General features: G+C 52.7%; 1 protein-coding gene across 1 annotated transcript in view; it reads right to left on the bottom strand.

The window, feature by feature from the left end:
- Positions 1-424: 424 nt before the first annotated feature.
- LOC147096776 (reticulon-1-A-like) overlaps positions 425-19,368 on the bottom strand; it is a 26,171-nt gene continuing 7,227 nt past the window's right edge. The window contains exons 4-7 of the mRNA XM_085973397.1: positions 8,062-8,131; positions 7,234-7,280; positions 5,374-5,432; positions 425-834 (exon numbers count right to left, since the gene is read on the bottom strand). Coding sequence (XP_085829523.1) covers positions 792-834; positions 5,374-5,432; positions 7,234-7,280; positions 8,062-8,131 — 219 coding nt within the window. The 3' untranslated portion in view covers positions 425-791. The remainder of the gene's footprint in view (positions 835-5,373; positions 5,433-7,233; positions 7,281-8,061; positions 8,132-19,368) is intronic.

Genomic DNA, 19,368 nt, shown 5'->3' with positions numbered 1-19,368 from the left:
CCTCTCCCTCTAAAGATCCTCCCCCTCTAAAGCCCCTCCCTCTAAGGCCCTTCCCCTAAAACACCTCCCCCTCTAAAGCCCCTCCCTCTAAGGCCCTTCCCCTAAAACACCTCCCCCTCTAAAGCCCCCCCTCTAAAGCCCCTCCCTCTATAGCCCCTCCCTCTAAAGCCCCTCCCCCTAAAGCCCCTCCTTCTAAAGCCCTCCTAAAGCCTCTCCCCCTAAAGCCCCTCCCTCTAAAGCCCCCCTAAAGCCCCCCTCTAAAGCCCCTCCCTCTAAAGCCCCCCTAAAACCCCCCTCTAAAGCCCCTCCCTCTAAAGCCCCTCCCTCTAAAGCCCCCCTCTAACCCTCCCTCTAAAGCCCCCACCTGTCTACGCCCATGCTGTACCCTAACCCCCCTCTATCTAAACCCACCACCCCACCCTGATCCGTCCCTCGCCTTCCCAACCCCACCCCCCGCTCAGTCTAAAACCTGACCTGGTTCCCTCAGAAATGGCCTTAGTGATTTCGCCGGGCTGACACGAGGTGATGTGGTGTGGAGGCGGAGTAGCTCGTGGCTGGAGGGACAGGGAGCGCAGTCCACATTACACCAGGGTCACTTCGTGTGAAGGGGATTGACTTCTGTACGTGGGTGCAAATCTGACATGGTCACAAGATGCCTCTTAAAGGATGGCGCGTCCAGTCCCTGTGCTCTGATTGGTGGGCGGTTAAGACTTATTGATAAATATTAATTGGATTGTTGGGTCTGGGTGCTCGCTCCGTGCTGTGCGCCAGCGTCAGGTCTGTCTCTTCTCTTATTCTGCTTTGGGTTTGGAGCCCGGCAGCTTCGCCTGGATTCTGCAAGGAAGAGAAAGCGATTGAGGAGAGATGGCGATTGGCCCGTACAGAAAGCTGCTTGCTGCAGGCAAAGGTTCCTTTGTACAGACTCCTTAAACCCATCCGAGAATGTGTGGGGCTGGAGTGAGATGGGGAAGTGATGATGTAGAGAGCGAGGGATGGCTGGAGGTGCAGGGTAGGTTGGTGTGAGGAAGGATGTGCAGGAGTCGGGTGGGGAAGGCAGAGTGATGGGGGTGTGCTGAGTGGCACCGCAGGATGGGTTTGAGTGTGTCGGTGTGCTAGGGGTGGGGGGTGTGCGGGGGGAGTGTGTGCGGGGGGAGTGTGTGCGGGGGGGGTGCGGGGGGAGTGTGTGCGGGGGGAGTGTGTGCGGGGGGGTGCAGGGGGAGTGTGTGCGGGGGGAGTGTGTGCGGGGGGGTGCGGGGGGAGTGTGTGCGGGGGGGGTGCGGGGGGAGTGTGTGCGGGGGGGGGTGCGGGGGGAGTGTGTGCGGGGGGGGGTGCGGGGGGAGTGTGGGGGGGGGTGTGGGGGAGTGTGGGGGGGTGTGAGGGGGGTGAGTGAGGGGGTGAGTGAGGGGGGGTTCGTTGTGGGGTGGGGGGTATGTGTGGGGGGGGGGGTCGTTGTGAATCCTCCAGATACTTGCAGCTGCTGCAGATGTTAAGGCTCCGCCCACCCTCCGATATCCCCCCCCCCCACCCCCAGGAATAAGTCGGGTCTCACCCTGTTTCTCTCCGCTTTGCATCTGGGATATAATTGTACTCGCTCTCTCACTCGCTCGCTCTCTCACTCACTCGCTCTTTCTCTCACTCACTCACTCACTCTCACTCACTCACTCGCTCTCACTCACTCGCTCACTCGCTCTCTCACTCACTCGCTCTCTCACTCGCTCTCTCACTCACTCGCTCTCTCACTCACTCGCTCTCTCTCTCACTCGCTCTCTCTCTCACTCGCCCTCTCACTCACTCACTCGCTCTCACTCGCTCTCTCACTCGCTCTCTCACTCACTCGCTCTCTCACTCACTCGCTCTCTCACTCACTCGCTCTCTCATTCACTCGCTCTCTCTCTCACTCGCTCTCTCACTCGCTCACTCGCTCTCTCACTCACTCGCTCTCTCACTCGCTCACTCGCTCTCTCTCTCACTCACTCACTCACTCGCTCTCTCACTCACTCGCTCTCTCTCTCACTCGCTCTCTCACTCGCTCTCTCACTCACTCGCTCTCTCACTCACTCGTTCTCTCACTCACTCGCTCTCTCACTCACTCGCTCGCTCTCTCACTCGCTCTCTCACTCACTCGCTCTCTCACTCACTCGCTCTCTCTCTCACTCGCTCTCTCTCTCACTCGCTCTCTCACTCACTCGCTCTCTCTCACTCACTCGCTCTCTCACTCACTCACTCGCTCTCTCACTCACTCGCTCTCTCACTCACTCGCTCTCTCTCACTCATTCGCTCTCTCACTTACTCGCTCACTCGCTCTCTCACTCGCTCTCTCACTCACTCACTCGCTCTCTCTCACTCACTCGCTCTCTCTCACTCGCTCTCTCTCACTCACTCGCTCTCTCACTCACTCACTCACTCTCTCTCTCACTCACTCGCTCTCTCTCACTCACTCGCTCTCTCACTCGCTCTCTCACTCACTCGCTCTCTCACTCACTCGCTCTCTCACTCACTCGCTCTCTCACTCACTCGCTCTCTCTCTCACTCGCTCTCTCACTCACTCGCTCTCTCACTCACTCGCTCTCTCACTCACTCGCTCTCTCACTCACTCGCTCTCTCACTCGCTCTCTCTCACTCGCTCTCTCACTCACTCGCTCTCTCACTCGCTCTCTCACTCACTCGCTCTCTCACTCACTCGCTCTCTCACTCACTCGCTCTCTCACTCGCTCTCACTCACTCGCTCTCTCTCTCACTCGCTCTCTCACTCGCTCACTCGCTCTCTCACTCACTCGCTCTCTCACTCACTCACTCGCTCTCTCTCACTTACTCGCTCTCTCACTCACTCGCTCGCTCTCTCACTCACTCACTCGCTCTCACTCACTCGCTCTCTCACTCACTCACTCGCTCTCTCACTCACTCGCTCTCTCACTCACTCGCTCTCTCACTCACTCGCTCTCTCACTCACTCACTCACTCGCTCTCTCTCACTCGCTCTCTCACTCGCTCGCTCTCTCACTCACTCGCTCTCTCACTCGCTCTCACTCACTCACTCGCTCTCACTCACTCACTCACTCGCTCTCTCACTCGCTCTCTCTCACTCACTCGCTCTCTCACTCGCTCTCACTCACTCACTCGCTCTCTCTCTCACTCACTCACTCGCTCTCTCACTCACTCACTCTCTCTCACTCACTCGCTCTCTCTCACTCACTCGTTCTCTCTCTCACTCGCTCGCTCTCACTCACTCTCTCTCTCACTCACTCGCTCTCTCACCTCACTCGCTCTCTCACTCACTCGCTCTCTCTCACTCACTCACTCACTCGCTCTCTCTCTCACTCACTCGCTCTCTCTCACTCGCTCTCTCACTCACTCACTCGCTCTCTCACTCACTCGCTCTCTCTCACTCACTCTCTCTCTCACTCACTCGCTCTCTCACTCGCTCGCTCGCTCTCTCACTCACTCACTCTCACTCACTCGCTCTCTCTCTCACTCACTCGCTCTTTCTCTCACTCACTCGCTCTCTCACTCACTCGCTCTCTCTCACTCACTCGCTCTCTCACTCACTCACTCGCTCTCTCTCACTCACTCGCTCTCTGTCACTCACTCGCTCTCTCACTCACTCGCTCTCTCACTCACTCGCTCTCTCACTCACTCACTCGCTCTCTCACTCACTCACTCGCTCTCACTCACTCGCTCTCTCACTCACTCGCTCTCTCTCACTCGCTCTCTCTCACTCACTCGCTCTCTCACTCGCTCTCTCACTCACTCGCTCTCTCTCACTCACTCGCTCTCTCACTCACTCACTCGCTCTCACTCACTCGCTCTCACTCACTCGCTCTCTCTCACTCACTCGCTCTCACTCACTCACTCGCTCTCTCACTCACTCACTCGCTCTCTCACTCACTCGCTCTCACTCACTCGCTCTCTCTCACTCACTCGCTCTCTCACTCACTCGCTCTCTCACTCTCTCTCTCACTCACTCGCTCTCTCACTTGCTCGCTCTCACTCGCTCTCACTCACTCGCTCTCTCACTCACTCGCTCTCTCACTCACTCGCTCTCTCACTCACTCGCTCTCTCGCTCTCTCTCACTCACTCGCTCTCTCACTCGCTCGCTCTCACTCGCTCGCTCTCTCTCACTCACTCGCTCTCTCTCACTCACTCGCTCTCTCTCTCACTCGCTCTCTCGCTCGCTCTCTCACTCGCTCTCTCTCACTCACTCGCTCTCTCACTCACTCGCTCTCTCACTCACTCGCTCTCACTCACTCGCTCTCTCACTCGCTCTCTCACTCACTCACTCGCTCTCTCTCACTCACTCACTCGCTCTCTCACTCACTCTCTCTCACTCACTCGCTCGCTCTCTCACTCGCTCTCTCACTCGCTCGCTCTCTCTCACTCGCTCTCTCTCACTCACTCGCTCTCTCACTCGCTCTCTCTCTCTCACTCACTCGCTCTCTCACTCGCTCGCTCTCTCGCTCGCTCTCTCACTCGCTCTCACTCACTCGCTCTCTCACTCGCTCGCTCTCTCGCTCGCTCTCTCACTCGCTCTCACTCACTCGCTCTCTCACTCACTCACTCGCTCTCTCTCACTCACTCACTCTCACTCACTCGCCCTCTCGCTCTCTCTCACTCACTCGCTCTCACTCACTCGCTCTCTCACTCACTCGCTCTCTCACTCACTCACTCTCTCACTCACTCTCTCTCACTCACTCGCTCTCACTCACTCGCTCTCTCACTCACTCGCTCTCTGTCACTCACTCGCTCTCTCTCTCACTCACTCGCTCTCTCACTCGCTCTCACTCACTCGCTCTCACTCACTCGCTCTCTCACTCGCTCTCTCACTCGCTCTCACTCGCTCTCACTCACTCGCTCTCTCACTCACTCGCTCTCTCTCACTCACTCGCTCTCTCTCACTCACTCGCTCTCTCACTCACTCGCTCTCTCACTCGCTCTCTCTCACTCACTCGCTCTCTCACTCACTCGCTCTCTCACTCACTCGCTCTCTCACTCGCTCTCACTCACTCACTCGCTCTCTCACTCGCTCTCTCTCACTCACTCGCTCTCTCACTCACTCGCTCTCTCTCACTCACTCGCTCTCTCACTCGCTCTCTCACTCACTCGCTCTCTCACTCGCTCTCACTCACTCACTCGCTCTCTCACTCGCTCTCTCTCACTCACTCGCTCTCTCTCACTCGCTCTCTCGCTCTTCCAGGATATGATCTTGATGATATCGTTCAGTCGTGCTGTTGTTACGGTTCTCCTGATCTGACCCCATTTGCAGACTTTCCTGCAGGGTTCTGACTTGCGTGAGATTACATCGGCCCACCCCCCCCCCGCCACCGACACCGCCACCGCCTCTTTGACATTAGCCAAACCCAACAAATGGGAACATACTTTGCTGTGAAGTCCTTTAGCTGCCCTCTCACCAGCCCCAGGTACTGGTTGATCTGCACCTGCAGGGAAATTGGAGAAGAAATCAGGGAGAGAACGGAGGTTAATTGGGCGGGGTTAGGATATTCCCGTCACACAGTAAGAGCTCTGCCCCTACCCCTCACCCCCTCCCCCTCCCTCCCCCCTCCAACACCCCCCCTCACACCCTCCCTCCCTCAACCTCTCCCTCCCTCACCCCCTCACCCCCTCACTCACTCGTCCCTTCCCTCCCTCCCTCCCTGTGCAGGCTGGTGCCTGAGCCAGTGCCGCACTGAGGTAGAAGTTCAGCCATGATCTTATTGAATGGCGGAGCAGGTTCGAGGGGCCGTACGGCCTCCTCCTGCTCCTGTTTCTTATTGTTTCTCACACACGCGATGAAGTTGGTTCTTGGGAAGTGGGGCGCCAACATACAGTAAATGGGGGAGGGGAGGGGTTTCATTACAAACAGCAGGTAGGAGGCTGCCCAGCGGCGGGGGTAGCCTGGGGTGGAAGCTCCGGCCCCACTGGCCTGCCTCCTGCTGGTTCTGATCAAGCAGTATGGATGATGGATGATCAGTCACACAATCACTTTCCCTCCATTTCCCCCTCCCCTAAGGCACCGCTGATCGCTGCTGCCCTCTGGCGCCTGGTCACTTATTTTTAGTGGCCATTTTAAAGTGTTTTTTTTCATTCGTTCATGGGATGTGGGCATCGCTGGCAAGACCAGCATTTATTGCCCATCCCTAATTGCCCTTGAGAAGGTGGTGGTGAGCCGCCTTCTTGAACCGCTGCAGTCCATGTGGTGAAGGCGCTCCCACAGTGCTGTTAGGGAGGGAGTTCCAGGATTTTGACCCAGCGACGACGAAGAAGAAGAAGAAAGACTTGCATTTCTCCAGCGCCTTTCACAATCTCAGGATGTCCCAAAGCGTTTTACAGCCAATGAAGTACTTTTTGAAGTGTAGTCACTGTTGTAATGTGGGAAACGCGGCAGCCAATTTGCGCACAGCAAGCTCCCACAAACAGCAATGTGATAAATGACCAGATCATCTGTTTTTGTTATGTTGGTTGAGGGATAAATATTGGCCTCAGGACGCCGGGGAGAACTCCCCCTGCTCTTCTTCGAAATAGTGGCCATGGGATCTTTTACGTTCACCTGAGACAGGGCCTCGGTTTAACGTCGCATCCGAAAGACGGCACCTCCGACAGTGCGGCACTCCCTCAGCACTGCACTGGGAGTGTCAGCCTAGATTTTGTGCTCAAGTCCCTGGAGCCAGACTTGAACCCACAACCTTCTGACTCAGAGGCGAGGGTGCTGCCCACTGAGCCACAGCTGACATCCTGACGATGAAGGATCGGCCGATATATTTCCAAGTCAGGATTGTGTGTGTGACTTGGAGGGGAACTTGTAGGTGGTGGTGTTCCCATGCGCCTGCTGCCCTTGTCCTTCTAGGTGGAAGAGGTCGCGGGTTTGGGAGGTGCTGCCGAAGAAGCCTTGGCGAGTTGCTGCAGTGCATCTTGTAGATGGTACACACTGCAGCCACGGTGCGCCGGTGGTGGTGGGAGTGAATGTTTAAGGTGGTGGATGGGGTGCCAATCAAGCGGGCTGCTTTGTCCTTTTTTTGTACAACCCTCGGCAGTGACCGTCAGCAGGCTGGTCGACTGTGTGGGCATCAGAGCTGAGGCTGATGCTGATCTCGCCCAAGTACCCACACCCGCGGCGACCTCTCTCTCGGCACTGAGGCCCACAGCTGCCTGCGGCCGTGCGCGAATCTTGACACTGTCTCGGATTTGCCGAAATGGCAAGCGGCAAGAGGCCGAAGAGCGGAGGAGGGCTCCAACACTCACCTTGTGTTTCCGGTACACCAAGGGAACGATGAAGACGGCAACCGCCACTGAAAACAGGAGAAAGAAACAGTCAGAACATGTCGAGCATTCAAAGGAGAAAACCGTGAAGCTACATCTGGACCGGTTCAGTAATTAAATCGGGTTCCAGCTCACATGATGTGAAATCAGCTAACTCGGGACTAGGCCGGGGATGGAGCCTGGAGCTTTCCTGCTCCGTGTGGGGGGCTCAGTACCCCACCGGGTGAAATCAGCTAACTCGGGACTAGGCCGGGGATGGAGCCTGGAGCTTTCCTGCTCCGTGTGGGGGGCTCAGTACCCCACCGGGTGAAATCTGCTAACTCGGGACTAGGCCGGGGATGGAGCCTGGAGCTTTCCTGCTCTGTGTGAGGTTCAGTTCCACCCCGCCCGGCGCGTCCATCACTGAGCCAGTTACGGTTGTATAACTTCGGGAAAAATCCCCGGGGGATTCTCCTGCTCATCCACCGGAACCTAATGTTGTTGAGGCCCTTTCTTCCTCCCTTCAGGGAAGGAAATCTGCCGCCCTTACCCGGTCTGGCCTATATGTGACTCCAGACCCACAGCAATGTGGTTGACTCTTAACTGCCGCTCTGAAATGGCCCAGCGAGCCACTCCGTTGTATAAGGCGGCTCACCACTGCCATCTGCCAAAGTTACAGAGGGTGGCGCGGAGAATCCCTGCGGAAATTTACCCCCAAAGTCTCAAGCGGGTGCTCAGTGGCGGAGCCACAGGGAATCCCGGAGCCGGAGTGTCGATCGTGGTCTGCCTTTACAGATGTTGTAACCGTGGCAGCCGCGACTTGTACCTTACCCAGAATGGTGAGGGTGAGTCCGTTGAACAAGGCCCCGATGTACGTCATCAACCACAGCAGCACTCCGAACTGGAAGAGAGACACACGCATTGCTTCAGCACCCATTCCTCAACACACCCCCCAATCACAGAATCGCCCAGTACAGGAGGCTGACAGGAATCAGTCATTCATGAAAGAAAGACTTATGAGATAATACTGAGCGGCCTACGGGTGGCGCTGTCCAGGGAGAGTATAAATACTCGGGCACGGACCCAGCTTGCGCAGGACATTCTTAACAGGAACTAGTGAAGGACACAACTAGACCTCCATGTTGTAAAACAGTTGATTAAAGCTTTGTTTAACGCTTAGACCAAGTGCCTAGTAGTTCTCCTACGTCAGAGGCCATTCGGCCCATCGAGTCTGTGCCGGCTCTTTGAAAGAGCTCGCCAGTTAGACCCACTTCCCCCCCCCCCTGCTCTTTCCCCGTAGCCCTGCAATTTATTCCCGTTTCAAGTATTTATCCAATTCCCTTTTGAAAGTTACTATTGAATCTGCTTCCACCGCCCTTTCAGGCTGCGCGTTCCAGATCACAACAACTCGCTGCGTAAAACAAAATTCTCCTCAATTCCCCTCTGGTTCTTTTGCCAATCACTTTAAATCTGTGTCCTCTGGTTACCGACCCACCGGAAATAGTTTCTCCTTATTTACTCTATCGAAACCCCTCATGATTTTGAACTACCACTATTAAATCTCCCCTTAACCTTCTCTGCACAAAGGAGAACAACCCCAGCTTCTGCCGTCACTCCACACAGCTGAAGGCCCAAGCGGGGCGTTTGGAATCATATTGAACTATAAATCAGACCGTTTCTCATTCAAAGCAAACACAGAAAGGTCTGGAAATACACAGCCGGGCCGTCAGATTCTCTGAGGGCAAAAATTTAAAAACAGGTTAACGTTGCTGGAGGGAACGGCGGGTGGGGCTTCAACAATAGGCCGGAGCCAGGGGTTAGATTTTCATCTTTACTACCCGAGTGCAATCATCGTTTGGGCAGAGAGCAGACAGGAAGCTCCTGGGGGGAGGGACAGCATGAACAACAACTTGTATTTATATAGCGCCTTTAACATAGTAAAATGTCCCAAGGCGCTTCACAGGAGTGTTATCAAACAAAATTTGACACCGAGCCACATAAGGAGATATTAGGACAGCTTGGTCACCGAGGTAGGTTTTAAGGAGTGTCTTAAAGGAGGAGAGAGAGGCGGAGAGGTTTAGGGAGGGAATTCCAGAGCTTCGGGCCCAGGCAGCTGAAGGCACGGCCGCCAATGGTGGAGCGATTAAAATCGGGGGGTGTGCAAGAGGGCAGAATTAGAGGAGCGCAGAGATCTCGGGGGGTTGTAGGGCTGGAGGAGATTACAGAGATAGGGAGGGGACGAGGCCACGGAGGGATTTGAACACAAGGATGAGAATTTTAAAATCGAGACGGTGCCGGATTTGGAGCAAGTGTAGGTCAGTGAGCACAGGGGGTGATGGGCGAATGGGTCATGGTGCGAGTTAGGACACGGGCAGCCCAGTTTTGGATGAGCTCAAGCTTACGTAGGGTGGAATGTGGGAGGCCAGCCAGGAGTGTGGTGGAATAGTCGCGTCTAGAGGTAACAAAGGCATGGATGAGGGTTTCAGCAGCGGATGAGCTGAGGCAAGACCCTAACAGAACCCGCCTGATCCGCTTTACTCTTAAAATGAATGGCCTGGTGTCCTCCTCTCCAGATTCTCCTCATCGAATTCCACCCCAGTGAAGATGAACAGCCAGGGGCAGGAGGTGAAAGTTGATTTGCGGATTGCAAGGGTGCATCAGGGGAGGGGGAGATGCCAGGCAGGAGTCAGGAGAAAACATAGTGAGATAACGGAGTGGGTGGAGGAGGTCAGTGCGGCTGGTGCAGAGCGATGTGGTTCATGTAATGTGGAGTGTTTATACAGTGACAGACCTGTACCCACCAGTACTGTACCCCAGTGTTATACAGTGAGAGACCTGTACCCCAGTGTTATACAGTGAGAGACCTGTACCCACCAGTACTGTACCCCAGTGTTATACAGTGACAGACCTGTACCCACCAGTACTGTACCCCAGTGTTATACAGTGAGAGACCTGTACCCCAGTGTTATACAGTGAGAGACCTGTACCCACCAGTACTGTACCCCAGTGTTATACAGTGAGAGACCTGTACCCCAGTGTTATACAGTGACAGACCTGTACCCACCAGTACTGTACCCCAGTGTTATACAGTGACAGACCTGTACCCACCAGTACTGTACCCCAGTGTTATACAGTGACAGACCTGTACCCACCAGTCCTGTACCCCAGTGTTATACAGTGACAGACCTGTACCCACCAGTACTGTACCCCAATGTTATACAGTGACAGACCTGTACTCACCAGCACTGTACCCCAGTGTTATACAGTGACAGACCTGTACCCACCAGTACTGTACCCCAGTGTTATACAGTGACAGACCTGTACTCACCAGCACTGTACCCCAGTGTTATACAGTGACAGACCTGTACCCACCAGTCCTGTACCCCAGTGTTATACAGTGACAGACCTGTACCCACCAGTACTGTACCCCAGTGTTATACAGTGACAGACCTGTACCCACCAGTCCTGTACCCCAGTGTTATACAGTGACAGACCTGTACCCACCAGTACTGTACCCCAGTGTTATACAGTGACAGACCTGTAGCCACCAGTACTGTACCCCAGTGTTATACAGTGACAGACCTGTAGCCACCAGTACTGTACCCCAGTGTTATACAGTGACAGACCTGTAGCCACCAGTACTGTACCCCAGTGTTATACAGTGACAGACCTGTACCCACCAGTACTGTACCCCAGTGTTATACAGTGACAGACCTGTACCCACCAGTACTGTACCCCAGTGTTATACAGTGACAGACCTGTACTCACCAGCACTGTACCCCAGTGTTATACAGTGACAGACCTGTACCCACCAGTCCTGTACCCCAGTGTTATACAGTGACAGACCTGTACCCACCAGTACTGTACCCCAGTGTTATACAGTGACAGACCTGTAGCCACCAGTACTGTACCCCAGTGTTATACAGTGACAGACCTGTACCCACCAGTACTGTACCCCAGTGTTATACAGTGACAGACCTGTACCCACCAGTCCTGTACCCCAGTGTTATACAGTGACAGACCTGTACCCACCAGTACTGTACCCCAGTGTTATACAGTGACAGACCTGTAGCCACCAGTACTGTACCCCAGTGTTATACAGTGACAGACCTGTAGCCACCAGTACTGTACCCCAGTGTTATACAGTGACAGACCTGTAGCCACCAGTACTGTACCCCAGTGTTATACAGTGACAGACCTGTAGCCACCAGTACTGTACCCCAGTGTTATACAGTGACAGACCTGTAGCCACCAGTACTGTACCCCAGTGTTATACAGTGACAGACCTGTACCCACCAGTCCTGTACCCCAGTGTTATACAGTGACAGACCTGTACCCACCAGTACTGTACCCCAGTGTTATACAGTGACAGACCTGTACCCACCAGTCCTGTACCCCAGTGTTATACAGTGACAGACCTGTACCCACCAGTACTGTACCCCAGTGTTATACAGTGACAGACCTGTAGCCACCAGTACTGTACCCCAGTGTTATACAGTGACAGACCTGTAGCCACCAGTACTGTACCCCAGTGTTATACAGTGACAGACCTGTAGCCACCAGTACTGTACCCCAGTGTTATACAGTGACAGACCTGTACCCACCAGTACTGTACCCCAGTGTTATACAGTGACAGACCTGTACCCACCAGTACTGTACCCCAATGTTATACAGTGACAGACCTGTACCCACCAGTACTGTACCCCAGTGTTATACAGTGACAGACCTGTACCCACCAGTACTGTACCCCAGTGTTATACAGTGACAGACCTGTACTCACCAGCACTGTACCCCAGTGTTATACAGTGACAGACCTGTACCCACCAGTCCTGTACCCCAGTGTTATACAGTGACAGACCTGTACCCACCAGTACTGTACCCCAGTGTTTATACAGTGACAGACCTGTACCCACCAGTACTGTACCCCAATGTTATACAGTGACAGACCTGTACCCACCAGTACTGTACCCCAGTGTTATACAGTGACAGACCTGTACCCACCAGTACTGTACCCCAATGTTATACAGTGACAGACCTGTACCCACCAGTACTGTACCCCAGTGTTATACAGTGACAGACCTGTACCTACCAGTACTGTACCCCAATGTTATACAGTGACAGACCTGTACCCACCAGTACTGTACCCCAATGTTATACAGTGACAGACCTGTACCCACCAGTACTGTACCCCAATGTTATACAGTGACAGACCTGTACCCACCAGTACTGTACCCCAATGTTATACAGTGACAGACCTGTACCCACCAGTACTGTACCCCAATGTTATACAGTGACAGACCTGTACCCACCAGTACTGTACCCCAATGTTATACAGTGACAGACCTGTACCCACCAGTAGTGTACCCCAGTGTTATACAGTGACAGACCTGTACCCACCAGTACTGTACCCCAGTGTTATACAGTGACAGACCTGTAGCCACCAGTACTGTACCCCAGTGTTATACAATGACAGACCTGTACCCACCAGTACTGTACCCCAGTGTTATACAGTGACAGACCTGTACCCACCAGTACTGTACCCGTGTTATACAGTGACAGACCTGTACCCACCAGTACTGTACTCCAGTGTTATACAGCGACAGACCTGTACCCACCAGTACCGTACCCCAGTGTTATACAGCGACAGACCTGTAGCCACCAGTACTGTACCCCAGTGTTATACAGTGACAGACCTGTACCCACCAGTACTGTACCCCAGTGTTATACAGTGACAGAACTGTACCCACCAGTACCGTACCCCAGTGTTATACAGCGACAGACCTGTACCCACCAGTACCGTACCCCAGTGTTATACAATGACAGACCTGTACCCACCAGTACCGTACCCCAGTGTTATACAGCGACAGACCTGTACCCACCAGTACTGTACCCCAGTGTTGTACAGTGACAGACCTGTACCCACCAGTACTGTACCCCAGTTGTAATGTATATACCTTTAAGGGGGGAACTATCTTTTACAGCTCATGTTCACTGCAGTACCGGCAGTGACCACACCTGTATATAACACTGAGTAGTAATCTGTACAGATCAGTTCCCGTGTGAGCCACGTTGAGTAAACACCTGTTGTACCGTTTTCCTGCAGTCTGTGTCTTATTATACACAGACACAACATTGGCGACAAGGCAAGTTCGAACCTACCTGCAACTCTGCATCACCTCCCGGGGATTCGTTTCTGGAGATCAGTGGATTGGAGGTCAAGGCCAGAGACTCGGGCGTCGACCACGGGCAACCGCCCAGTCATTCAGCAGAGACTCAAGAATTGCGGGGGAGGCTGTCGAGAGCCAGGCTTGGCTTTCAAGTCGAGGTGGTCCAGCGAAACGGGCTGGCAACAGGTAGTGCGCAGACCCTTCCCGGACAGCGGCGGGCTAGAGCCCGACCGAGCGGCACAGCAAAGGGCCGAGCAGCGTCGACGGGGGAGAGAGAGAGAGGGCAGAGCGCACAGGGCGCAGCCGGTGTTCAGGGGCCGAGCAGTGTCGAAGAGAGGGAGAGAGAGACGCGCAGAAACCTGCGAGGCGCCGCCATTGCCATGAGGACCGCCGAGAGCGGCGTTGGCAGCAGCGCAGGAGAAGCGCGCGAAACCTACAGGGCGCCACCATTGCCACGAGAACCGCCGGGAACGGCGGCAGCAGCAGGGGAGGAAGGAAAGCGCGGGAGGCGCCATTTTAAGCCATTGGGAGACGCCATTTTAAACCACACCCAAAATGCCGAAGAGTGGCAGTATCACCGCATTTGACAATGAAGTTGAAGATTGGACTACATATGTCGAACGAATAGAGGTATACTGCAAGGCAAATGAGGTGTCAGATGACAAGAAAGCGTCGGTATTGTTAAATTTAATGGGTTCAAAGACGTATGGTTTATTACAAAATCTAATAACCCCAACAAAGCCAATGGAAAAGAGTTTTGAAGACATAGTAACGATACTACAGGAACATTTAAACCCCACACCGCTGCTGATAGCAGAAAGATTCAAGTTTCACAAACGGAACCAGCATAAGGATGAAAGCAATGCTGATTATTTAACAGAACTGCGCAAACTATCGAAACACTGCCAGTTTGGAGCGGGACTGGCAGATACCTTAAGGGACAAGTTTGTGTGTGGGCTTCAAAGTGAAGGAACCCAGAAACGGCTTTTATCTGAAAAGGACCTTACGCTGAAAAAGGCTTTCAGCATTGCGGTATCATATGAAGCAGCAGCACGGGGCGCTGCAGAGATACAACAGAGACCGCAAGAATATGGCACAAACGAAATGTCATATGGAACAGAGAAGTGCTATCACTGTGGCAGAACAACACACGACCAGAATGATTGCTGGTTCAAAGACAAAGTGTGCAGACAGTGTGGAAAAGTAGGACACATAGCACGAGTCTGCAGGTCGGGAAAGAAAACCAGCAATAAGAAACCTACCAAAGGAAAGTACAAGAAGGTACATAAGATGACGGAGAATAGTTCAGACGAACAAAAGGGTGATAACGACTCCGAAAGCAGGGAACTGAGTTGTCTGAAACTACATAATGTGATCACAACAGAGGATCACTGAACCATTTGGGTCACTCTCAAGATAGCAGGAGTCCAGGTAAAGATGGAATTGGACACAGGATCAGCCCTAACAGTCATAAACCGACGGGACTACGAGCGGCTATTCTCACACACACCCTTGAGAGACACAAAAATTATTTTGAAGACGTACACGGGGCAAAAAGTCTACCCCAAAGGAAAAATAAGGGTGACCGTTATATATAACGGTAAGGAAACACCAAAACTAGACCTGTATGGATTGCAAGATGGAGGACCACCATTACTGGGACGTGAATGGATCCGGAAAATACAACTGGATTGGCATTCCATACAGGCACTGACTGGCTGGCAAAAAGGATGACGACGTCACACCTGGGCGACTGTCAAAGATCCTAACTGACGCGAAAGACGTGTTCCAGCAAGGACTCGGAACACTAAAAGGCATGACAGCGACGATTAAAATTGAAGAAAACGCAAGGCCAGACCGATACCTTATGCGATCCGCCCAGCCGTCGAAGCAGAGCTGGAGAGTCTGGAACGTTCAGGTGTACTGTCCAAGGTAGACTGGAGCGAGTGGGCTACACCCATCGTCCCTGTGGTGAAAAAGTCGTTGAGCAGCACGCCTGGGGAACCAAGGAAGGTTCGCATCTGTGGGGACTTTAAGGTAACAGTGAGCCCGGTCCTTCACACCGCACAATATCCACTTCCGCGGATTGAAGATATTTTCGCCTCGCTATCTGGAGCGAAACGCTTCACTAAGATTGATCTGGCCCAGGCGTATCTGCAAATGGAGGTAGAAGAAGCATCAAAAAAATACCTCACAATCAACACCCATAAAGGTCTCTACCAATACAACCGGCTGGTATTCGGGGTAGCATCAGCTCCAGCTATTTGGCAGAGGGCAATGGAACAAGTCCTGCAAGGGATCCCAGGGACCCAGTGTTATTTGGACGACATCCTGGTCACGGGCGAAAATGACAGTGATCACCTTGCCAACCTGGAGCAGGTGCTCACTAGATTGCAGGAATATGGGCTCCGAGCTAACCGCCCCAAATGCGAGTTTTTTAGAAAACAGATCTCGTATTGTGGCCACGTTATCGATAAAGAGGGGTTACATAAGTCCCCAGAGAAGATTGAGGCAGTAGTCAAGGCTCCAGCACCGGAAAATGTGTCACAACTGAGGTCGTTCCTCGGGCTGGTAAACTACTACCATAAGTTCTTGCCAAATTTGTCTACAATACTACACCCACTGAACACCCTACTGCAAACTGGGGTGCCATGGAAGTGGAGTGACGAATGTAGACGAGCTTTCCAGAAGAGCAAAACACTAATCACATCGAAAGAGGTATTGGCCCATTACAACCCGGCATTACCAATTCGGTTGGCATGTGATGCGTCACCCTACGGCATTGGAGCGGTGCTGTCGCACAAATTCTCGGACGGCTCAGAGAGGCCAATAGCCTTTGCGTCACGATCACTAACCTCAGCCGAGCGTAACTACGCCCAGATTGACAGGGAGGCCCTCAGCCTAGTGTGGGGAGTGAAAAAGTTCAATCACTATCTGCACGGGCAGAAATTCACCTTGCTGACTGATCACCAGCCTCTTGTCTCCATTTTTAATCCGAAGAAGGGCGTTCCGGTGATGACTGCGCAACGACTACAAAGATGGTCACTTTTTCTAGGGGTGCACCACTATGAGATTGAATATAAGGGCACGAAACAGCATGGAAATGCTGATGGGCTATCACGCCTGCCACTGCCTACTGCGGAGGAGGCACCAGCAGTGGATCCTGTCGAAATATTCCATTCGACTATAGTTGAATACCTACCGGTAACTAACGCTTGTATCGAAAAGGAAACCCGAAATGACCCGATACTGTCTCGGGTATATGATTTGACGGTGAAGGGATGGCCAGCACATGGCGACTCACTGTTGCCAGCATTCTCGACAAGGAGAGAACAGCTGTCAGTGTGCCGGGGGACCTTGATGTGTGAATCCCGAGTGGTAATTCCACCCAAGTTAAGGGATAGAGTGCTCAATGAGCTTCATGAGGGTCATCTGGGAGGGGTAAAAATGAAAAGCCTAGCAAGAGCTTATGTGTGGTGGCCGGGAATCGATAAACAAATCGAGGACCTGACCAAGAGCTGCTCAGGATGCCAGAAAGTCCAAAATGCACCACCACAGGCCCCTCTACACCCATGGGAGTGGCCCTCATCTCCATGGCAACGGGTGCATATTGATTTTGCTGGTCCATTCATGGACTCAATGTTTTTAATAGCCTCCACCAAAATGTCCTCCACCACCACGGAGAAAACTATTGCAGTCCTACGGACCATTTTTGCCAGGAATGACTTGCCAGAACAGATTTGCTCCGACAATGGACCACAGCTTGTGTCCGAAGAGTTCCGGAGGTTCTTAAAAAAGAATGGGGTAAGGCATTACACATCCGCCCCGTATCATCCAGCCACAAATGGATTGGCTGAGAGGTTCGTACAAACCTTTAAGAAGGCAATAAAGGCTATGTACAATGACAACATTCTGCTGCAGCACAAGGTGGACAATTTCCTGTTCGCCTGCCGGAATGCGACACATGCAGTCACCAACCAGGCCCCAGCCATGATGTTCTTTAACCGAAGGTTAAGATCTCGCCTGGATTTGCTCAGACCAAACGTACGAAGAGATGTTGAGAGTAAGCAATTCCAGCACATCCATGAGAAGCCAACAAGGAGCTTCAATGTAGGGCAACCAGTCTTGGCCCGCGACTACCGAACAGAAAAATGGCAGCCAGGAACGATATGCACACGGCAGGGCCCACTAATGTACACAGTGGACGTTGGGGAGAGCATCGTGAGACGCCATGCTGACCAGATCCTAGAGTCACAGGAACAAGTCAACCCCATGCCTCGCCCATACGTACCTGGTGATGAACCCGACGTACATGTCGCATCTACCCCAGAAACAGTAGCATCGGAAGCTGATGAACCAACCGACGACAGGGGGCCAGAATCGCCACCGCACCAAGAGCAAGACACTCAGGAAAGGCGCTATCCAGAAAGGATCAGGTAGCCTCCCCAAAGACTGAATATATAAATAGACTATTTTCAGCTAATGTTGCATGTTAAAAGTGTTAATTGTAATTAGTTTGATATTTAATTGTTAAATGAGTGTTATGGTACTGTTCAACTAAAAGGGGAGGAATTGTAATGTATATACCTTTAAGGGGGGAACTATCTTTTACCGCTCATGTATACTGCAGTACCGGCAGTGACCACACCTGTATATAACACTGAGTAGTAATCTGTACAGATCAGTTCCCGTGTGAGCCACGTTGAGTAAACACCTGTTGTACCGTTCTCCTGCAGTCTGTGTCTTATTATACACAGACACAACACCAGTGTTATACAGTGACAGACCTGTACCCACCAGTGCTGTACCGCAGTGTTATATAGTGACAGACCTGTACCCACCAGTACTGTACCGCAGTGTTATAGTGACAGACCTGTACCCACCAGTACTGTAGCACAGTGTTATACAGTGAGAGACCTGTACCCACCAGTACTGTACCCCAGTGTTATACAATGACAGACCTGTACCCACCAGTACTGTACCCTGTGTTATACAGTGACAGACCTGTACCTACCAGTACTGTACACCAGTGTTATAGTGACAGACCTGTACCCACCAGTACTGTACCCTGTGTTATACAGTGACAGACCTGTACTCACCAGTACTGTACCCTGTGTTATACAGTGACAGACCTGTACCCACCAGTACTGTACCCCAGTGTTATACAGTGACAGACCTGTACCCACCAGTATTGTACCCCATTGTTATACAGCGACAGACCTGCACCCACCAGTACTGTACACCAGTGTTATACAGTGACAGACCTGTACCCACCAGTACTGTACACCAGTATTATAGTGACAGACCTGTACCCACCAGTACTGTACCCTGTGTTATACAGTGACAGACCTGTCCGCACCAGTACTGTACCCCAGTGTTATACAGTGACAGACCTGTACCCAGCAGTATTGTACCCCAGTGTTATACAGCGACAAACCTGTACCCACCAGTACTGTATACCAGTGTTATAGTGACAGACCTGTACCCACCAGTACTGTACACCAGTGTTATACAGCGACAAACCTGTACCCACCAGTACTGTATACCAGTGTTATAGTGACAGACCTGTACCCACCAGTACTGTACCCTGTGTTATACAGTGACAGACCTGTACCCACCAGTACTGTACCCTAGTGTTATACAGCGACAGACCTGTACCCACCAGTGCTGTACCCCAGTGTTATACAGCGACAAACCTGTACCCACCAGTACTGTACCCCAGTGTTATAGTGACAGACTTGTACCCACCAGTACTGTACCCCAGTGTTATACAGCGACAAACCTGTACCCACCAGTACTGTATACCAGTGTTATAGTGACAGACCTGTACCCACCAGTACTGTACCCCAGTGTTATACAACGACAGACCTGTACCCACCAGTACTGTACCCCAGTGTTATACAACGACAGACCTGTACCCACCAGTACTGTACCCCAATGTTATACAGCGACAGACCTGTACCCACCAGTA

Source organism: Somniosus microcephalus, chromosome 34 (genome assembly GCF_052327205.1).
Source record: "Somniosus microcephalus isolate GS21.2 chromosome 34, FLI_Smic_1.0, whole genome shotgun sequence".
NCBI lineage: Eukaryota > Metazoa > Chordata > Chondrichthyes > Squaliformes > Somniosidae > Somniosus > Somniosus microcephalus.
This window is presented reverse-complemented; position numbering and strand designations above follow the sequence as displayed.